Source organism: Sinocyclocheilus grahami, unplaced genomic scaffold (genome assembly GCF_001515645.1).
Source record: "Sinocyclocheilus grahami isolate Dianchi unplaced genomic scaffold, SAMN03320097.WGS_v1.1 scaffold1007.1, whole genome shotgun sequence".
NCBI classification, from domain to species: Eukaryota; Metazoa; Chordata; class Actinopteri; order Cypriniformes; family Cyprinidae; genus Sinocyclocheilus; species Sinocyclocheilus grahami.
In genome coordinates this window covers 36,340-44,117 of record NW_015506186.1, presented here as the reverse complement: position 1 = coordinate 44,117, position 7,778 = coordinate 36,340, and the positions used below count along the sequence as shown (strand labels likewise).

The 7,778-nt window shown below is 37.2% G+C and overlaps 1 protein-coding gene across 1 annotated transcript in view; it reads right to left on the bottom strand.

Annotated features, from left to right (window-relative positions):
• LOC107565533 (myotonin-protein kinase) overlaps positions 1-4,908 on the bottom strand; it is a 31,935-nt gene extending 27,027 nt beyond the window's left edge. The window contains exons 1-2 of the mRNA XM_016250783.1: positions 4,573-4,908; positions 146-237 (exon numbers count right to left, since the gene is read on the bottom strand). Coding sequence (XP_016106269.1) covers positions 146-237; positions 4,573-4,774 — 294 coding nt within the window. The 5' untranslated portion in view covers positions 4,775-4,908. The remainder of the gene's footprint in view (positions 1-145; positions 238-4,572) is intronic.
• Between the last annotated feature and the right edge of the window lie 2,870 nt (positions 4,909-7,778).

The window sequence follows — 7,778 nt, the reverse complement described above, 5'->3', positions numbered from 1 at the left end:
AAAACATAAATTGTTATTTATCTGTTGCACAAAAGCAAAAAGAACTACTAACATTAACATTAAAATTATTAACAGTGCATTTACACCTCAGTCAATATATTAATACTCATCCGCTTCATAACAGAACCAGCACAAACCCTCTCACCTCGCTGAAGGTTCCTCGGCCGATCACCTTTAAGATGTCAAAGTCATCCTTGCTTATCCGAGTCTTCTTCACCTGTCTGACCAGAGGCTCTGCTGCGAATATCAGAGGAGAGAGAACATCACACAACACAACCATAACGATAAAGCTTTAATAATCACTCTAGCTTTAAGAGAATAGCAAAGTCCACGTAACGCATTACAAGTAACTCGAGTTATGTAATCAGATTACTTTTCAATTTACAAGAAAATGTCTTACAAATATAATTTATGTATTTAATCCCATTTTATTAACCAGTGTGTTTGTTGCTGTGCTGCTGTTCTGGATTACATGAAGAATAAGATGCAGTAGAAGAAAGTTCTTAGCTTTTGAAAGAAGAAAATTCAAAGCTAAACAAGATTATTTTTCTTACCCCACTGGCAGATATTTTTGCTTGTTTTAAGGTAAAACTAACAACATTTTTTTACAACAAGACATAATATCTTAAGTCATTTTACGTGCACAGTAAATTCATCTTGATTCAAGAGTTTTTAGATATTTACACTAGAAAACAAGACAAAAACACTAGAGAATATACTGGAGAACACCGGCCCGTTCCCCTTTAAGAGCTCGCGGTGCAGAAATAGAACAGATGAACTAAGAATAGCTCGCTCATGTCTGAGACTTTTTTAAGGCAAGTTTTCCAGCCTTGGACTCGAGCCGCTCTCGTGGCTGCAGGAATGTGAGCGAGACCAAGGCAACAGCGTAAACTGTTTTACTGCACAGAACGTTCCACATTTCCAGCACAAAGAAAGGCATCAGACAGCAGCTGGAGCCGGAGCCGGAGCCAGAGCTTCACTGCAGGACTGTAAACACTGCATGCTGCTTCTAAACACCACGAGCCACTCATCAGCCGTACACACAACAGGCTCCTCTCTGTTCTCAAACCATCGGAATCCTCTTTACCAAATGCATATTTTCAGTTTAAGGGCCTTTTGAGTCCAAACAAGTACTGTGAGATGTGAAAGATCAAACTACATAAAAGCCCATCTAACAGACCTGAACAGTTTCAAACTGAATATTATTGCTGAAATGTACACAACTTCCAAGCATGCATTGAATAAATGAAGCAGTTGCTGTTGTAGGCTTATAGTTTTCTGACTTGTTGTTGTTGTCATTATTGCTAGTCATTTGTTGTGTTGTGATGTCTAATTCTTCTGATGTCTAGTTTGTCACGTTTCTTGATTGTCACCATTATTCAGGTTTATATGAGCGAAATTACTTTTTCAACTGCGTACACACAGAATCTTTCCTCGTCACACAGTTTCTGAAAGCTGACACTCAAACAGCAGAAGCACACAAAACATACACTAATTCTCAGCCTTTTGACTTTATGCACTTTTTGCAAAGCACGACACACGGTTCTCTGTAACAGAACACCAACCAATCAATAAACACACATCTACACAAGTACTCATGCTTGATGTGTTTCTTCTCTTTAGTGCTGTGTACTACTGTGTTCACAACCATAGATGCTTACAGGAAAAAAAGTTTGCTTTCAATCTTGCTTTCGTGCTTACTGTGAATTTTTCAACATCTCTCTGACAATTACTTTCAATCTTGTACAGAAATGTTCACAGGAGCTCATGAAAGAAGAGCTTTAGGTTTTGAATAACTGTGTGTGTATATGATATACATTTGCTTTTAAGATGTGTTTGTGATATTTTGAATGCAGTGCTTCATTTTGCAAGAGATGCGAGGCATTTTGCATTTTGAGTGTGCAACTCTTGGATTTGTGTGTGAAGTTTTGAAAAAAAGAGGCAAAGTTTTGAAAATGTAAGCAGTTGAAAAAAGCTGTAATAGAACGCTCATTCAAAGTTATCTGGTCTTTAATAATATTCTCAAAATGTTAGCCCAAAAATATTATTTACACATTGTTGATGGATCTTTTTTCTTAAATGTAACATTTTGTTTCAGAATGTTTAGAGAACATTCAAAAGTAACATTCCCATAACGTTTGCAAAATATAAAATGGAATGTTTGCTTCTGAGCGAAATTACTTTTTCAACTGCGTACACACAGAATCTTTCCTCGTCACACAGTTTCTGAAAGCTGACACTCAAACAGCAGAAGCACACAAAACATACACTAATTCTCAGCCTTTTGACTTTATGCACTTTTTGCAAAGCACGACACACGGTTCTCTGTAACAGAACACCAACCAATCAATAAACACACATCTACACAAGTACTCATGCTTGATGTGTTTCTTCTCTTTAGTGCTGTGTACTACTGTGTTCACAACCATAGATGCTTACAGGAAAAAAAGTTTGCTTTCAATCTTGCTTTCGTGCTTACTGTGAATTTTTCAACATCTCTCTGACAATTACTTTCAATCTTGTACAGAAATGTTCACAGGAGCTCATGAAAGAAGAGCTTTAGGTTTTGAATAACTGTGTGTGTATATGATATACATTTGCTTTTAAGATGTGTTTGTGATATTTTGAATGCAGTGCTTCATTTTGCAAGAGATGCGAGGCATTTTGCATTTTGAGTGTGCAACTCTTGGATTTGTGTGTGAAGTTTTGAAAAAAAGAGGCAAAGTTTTGAAAATGTAAGCAGTTGAAAAAAGCTGTAATAGAACGCTCATTCAAAGTTATCTGGTCTTTAATAATATTCTCAAAATGTTAGCCCAAAAATATTATTTACACATTGTTGATGGATCTTTTTTCTTAAATGTAACATTTTGTTTCAGAATGTTTAGAGAACATTCAAAAGTAACATTCCCATAACGTTTGCAAAATATAAAATGGAATGTTTGCTTCACATTCGCATAATAAAGAAAAAACATAAAACAAACTGGACTTTTAAACATTCAGAAACAAAAAGGTCTGAGAATATTTCTGATGCGAAGAGGCATTTGCCTTGACAAATTTATAGGCTCCAAGAGGCTTTTTCACTTAGTGTAGAAATTTACATTGTGTAAATACAGTATCTCTTTTAAAAGGATAGTTCATGCAAAAATGACAATTCTGTCATCATTTACTCTCCATCATGTTGTTCCAAACCTGTGCAAGTTTCTTTCTTCTGTTGAACACAAAAGAAGATATTTTGAAGAACGTAGGTAACCAAACATTTGACAGTAGCCATAGTTTTTTCATACTATGGAAGTCGACTGTTTGGTTCCCAACATTCTTCACATTCTTAGATCATCAGCCTAAAGTAATTCATACAGGTTTGGAACAACAGTTAATTTTTGGATGAACTATCCCTTTAACTTGCTATAATATAAACACAACACTGACCAGCATCATTTGCATTATCTGTGCCGTGTGTTTAAATTTGCTTTCATTTTCATAGATGTGATTAGAGCGCAGTATTTTAATAATCCTCTGTTGATGGTATATCTCTGTTCTCGCTGGCTCTGTCAGGATGTGTGTGTGATAAATAAACTTCAGACCTGTTGCTCTGTGAGTTTTCACATGTGACATCACTTCCTGTGTCACACCCTGTTTTACGGATGATATGGAAAGTTGGGTATGGATCTGGTCACTCCCTTCCTGCTGTTCGCAGTTTACCTCGCATGAATCAACAGAGAATCAGCTGCCAGCAGCTTAAATGGAAAACTGTGTCTAACAGCCTGCCTGTCCCTCTGTACGACTGTCTGTCTCTCTCTGGCCATGTAGGGTGTGACCAGAAGAGTGTGTGTGTGTGTGTGTGTGTGTGTGTGTGTGAGCGAGAGAGTGTGTGTGTGTGTGTGTGTGTGTGTGTGTGTGTGTGTGTGTGTGAGTGTGTGTGTGTGTGTGTGAGTATGTGTGTGTGTGTGTGTGAGTGTGTGTGAATGTTCTGTTGTCCAGGGACAACTGAATTCTAAAAGTGTAATTTAATGCCACTGTAAACACATGCTGCTCTTTTCCATGATAGAGATAGAGGGATAGTGATAGAGAGCAGGAACAAATGCTTTACAAATGACTGAAGAGCATCATTAAAGTAATCTTCCTTGTTGTCATTATTTTCCTGTTTATTTCTGTGAAGCTGCTTCTTAACAATTTGTATTGTTAAAAATGAGACGACTTCACATGGCATCTTTCAATATATTGTATGCAAATCTGAGTTATCTGTGAATGACATGCTAAATTTGGGTCTGTTCCTCAAAGAAATCATCACAAGACTTGGAATGTAGTATTTTTCATGATCATTCTGTGAGTGAACATTCATCATAATCTGGTTTTATAGAATGAAAATGCAAGTAAATTATGACAGAATGTTAATTATAGGGTGAACTGTCCATTTAAAAACCAGCAAATGTGTCTCATGATCACATGACCTCTGTGACCTTGTGCCCCCTGTCTGACTGAACACACACACACACACACACACACACACTCACTCACTCACTCACACACACACACACACACACAGAGGATGAGGAGGATGGAGATAGTACTGACCCCACTGCAGAAAGCGCTGCACATATTTCTCTCTGAGCAGAGCGGCCGAGCTGAACTCCTGATAAACTCCCACCAGCAGATCCAGCAGCGTCTGCAGGCCCACGGGGCCCTTGGTGTGACCCGCCGTGCTCTGGTCCGGCTCGTTCACATGAGTGGCCCCTGGGGGCCCGGGGCCCATGGACATGGTGGAGATCCTGCTCATCCACAGCCCTGCTCCATGATTCCTGAAGCCCAGTCCTTCAGTCCGTCTGTCTGTGTGTTTCTCCAGCAAGCAGAACCTCCAGCTCCAGCCCTTTTTTGGTGTGTCGCTAAGCCTCTCTCTCTGCTCTCTCTCTCTCTCTCTCTCTCTCTCTCTGTGTGTGTGTGTGTGTGTGAGTGAGTGAGTGTGTGTGTGAGAGAGTGTGTGTGTGTGTTTTGTTCTTTGTCTCTCATGTCTTTATTGCTCTGCTATCAAACTCACGCCACTCACAGCTTCTCTAAATACAGAAGAATACAGAAGTCAGTTTGTTTGAATGGAGTTTAACTCTTCTCTTTCTGTCTCTCTTGTCCTCTTCCGCTTTTTTCTTCCTCTGTTTATTCAGGCATGTGTCTCTTTCCTCTTTCTGTCTGTACACTGCAAAAAATGATTCTCTTACTTAGTATTTTTATCTTGTTTTCTAGTACAAATATCTAAACATTCTTGAATCAAGATGAATTGACTGTACAAGTAAAATGATTTTATTCCTATATTATTATTCCGATATTTTTCCTTGTTTGAAGGAAAAACTAACAAAATTTAGATTTTTTTTTACAGAAAACAAGACATAATATCTAAAATCATTTCACTTGTACAGTCAATTCATCTTGATTCAAAAATGTTTAGATATTTGTACTAGAAAACAAGACAGAAATACTGAGTAAGAGAATATTTTTGCAGTGTAATCTTTAAAACTAAATACATTTAGTAGAAGAATTAATACACTTAAAAACACACTTGATTTATGACACTTTTTACACTCTTAATTTACAACATGTGAAACAAACATCTATAAAGTAAAGGAGCTGTTGCAGTGCAAACCAGTGTGTTGTTATTGTACATTAACGCTGCTCGAAAAGGATCCGGTTTGTGATTATTGGTGAAAAGACAGTATTTGTGAGTGTTATTGGATGAAACAGGCCTGTAGCAGTGATCTGTGTGATTATTCCTCCTCTGTCTTCCTCTAGTGGTGTGTTCTTACTAGACAAACTGCTGGAGAAATAAGCAGCATGTGATGCGGGAGGGAAAGAGGAAGATATTCAACATAGCAGTGTGACAGTAGAGAAATAATGTTGAGAATGATTGATAAAATCACTCAGAATGGGAAGAAAAATAGAGCAAAGAGAGAAAAAGGAGGAAACTCAGTGGATGTGAGCGTCAGTGTTGGGGTTAATGCATTACAAGTAATGTGTGAACATCATCAGATTACTTTTTTCAAGTAACTAGTAAAGTTACGAATTACTTTTTCATTTAGAAGGAAATATCAGAGTTAGCTCCAGTTACTTTGTTTCCATGTGTTGAGTGACAGCTCTGGTGTTGCCATGGAGACAGAAATCAGGAGTAAGAGCAGAGTGTTGTGTGTGAACATGATCTTACTGTAGCTCTAGACTCAATATCAACATGTGTTTACTCATCTCACTGCACACAAACACATTCAGTGCTCCTCACAATCAATAAATACTGTCAAATGCAAACCTGCAATAATTGTTAAATAAGACAAATTTTATTACATTTTATTAACCAGTGTCTTCGCTGCTGACCTTCGAAGATCCAATTCAATCATACTAATAATAAAAAAAACACTACACTCTTAAAAATAAAGGTTCACAGCGATGCCACAGAAGAACCATTTTTGGTTCCACAAAGAAGCATTCAGTCAAGAAGCATCTCTTTCTTAGCTTTTTATAATCTGAAGAACCTTCTTTCGCCACAAAGAAGCTTTTGTGAAACAGAAAGGTTCTTCAGATGTTAAAGCTTCTTTATGGAACCATTTAGACAAAAAGGTTCTTCTATGGCATCACCGTGAAGCAGCTTTATTTTTAAGAGTGTAGATAAACAGCATTCGTTTTTCATTATTTTTCTTGCTGAGGAGTTTTGCATCCTATTCTTCATGCAATCCAGGATTATTTGTTTCACGTCTGGTGTGAAAGAGCTTTTACATTTGCCAAAAATAGAACTTTTTATATAATCAACAAACGAGCAAGCCCAGCCCAAATGAAAAAAGTAACGCAAAAGTAACGTAGTGCATTACTTTCCATAAAAAGTAACACAAATAGTTACTTTTTTAGGCAGTAATATAATTGTGTAACACATTACTTTTATAAGTAACTTTTCCAACACTGGTGAAGACATCACTGGGATTCACAAAACAAAAATCACAACATCACTGTAAATGATTCACAATGGCACAAGCCTGTCCTGTGGAACATGAAGCTTTAATCTCCAGAGACGCTAATCCTGCTGTCTCTGCTCTCTCTGCATGCGGATACTCACCAGAGGAACAGACATCAGGAGGACTCTCACTGAACACCGGACGAACACCGACCGAGAGACTCGACCTGAACTCACAAACTCACAGGTGAAACTCATTTAGCATGATTTCTTGGGCTTATCCATGTTAATGCCATGATATTCTTAGAAGAACTTAGGAATGCAATAGTCAATGAGTATGGCATTTATTCAGTGCATGATATATATCAAAGTAACTATAGTATATGCTGCAAAAAAAGATTTTCTTGCTTAGTATTTCTGTCTTGTTTTCTAGTATAAATATCTAAACATTCTTGAATCAAGAGGCATTTACTGTACAAGTCAAATTATTTTTAAGTCTTGTTTTCTAAAAACAATTATCAATTTATTTTTTTTGTTTTTGCTTAAAACAAGCAACTATATCTGCCAGTGGGGTAAGAATAAGAAATAAAGGTACAACAAGCTGTCACTGGGGTGATCACTTTTCAAAAAAGTACATCTTTGTACCTAAAGAGTCCATTTTGGTACCTTAAAGGTACATATTAGAATTTAAAATGTACATATTAGAACCTAATAGGTATAAAAGTGTACCTTTTGATAAGTGACAGGTTTTGTACCTTTATTTCTGGGCTTGTGTAATATAATACCACCAGAGTTAAACCGTGATTTTATTGTGTAAAGACATGAAACAAGCACAGTGATGGAGGAAATCATTGAGACA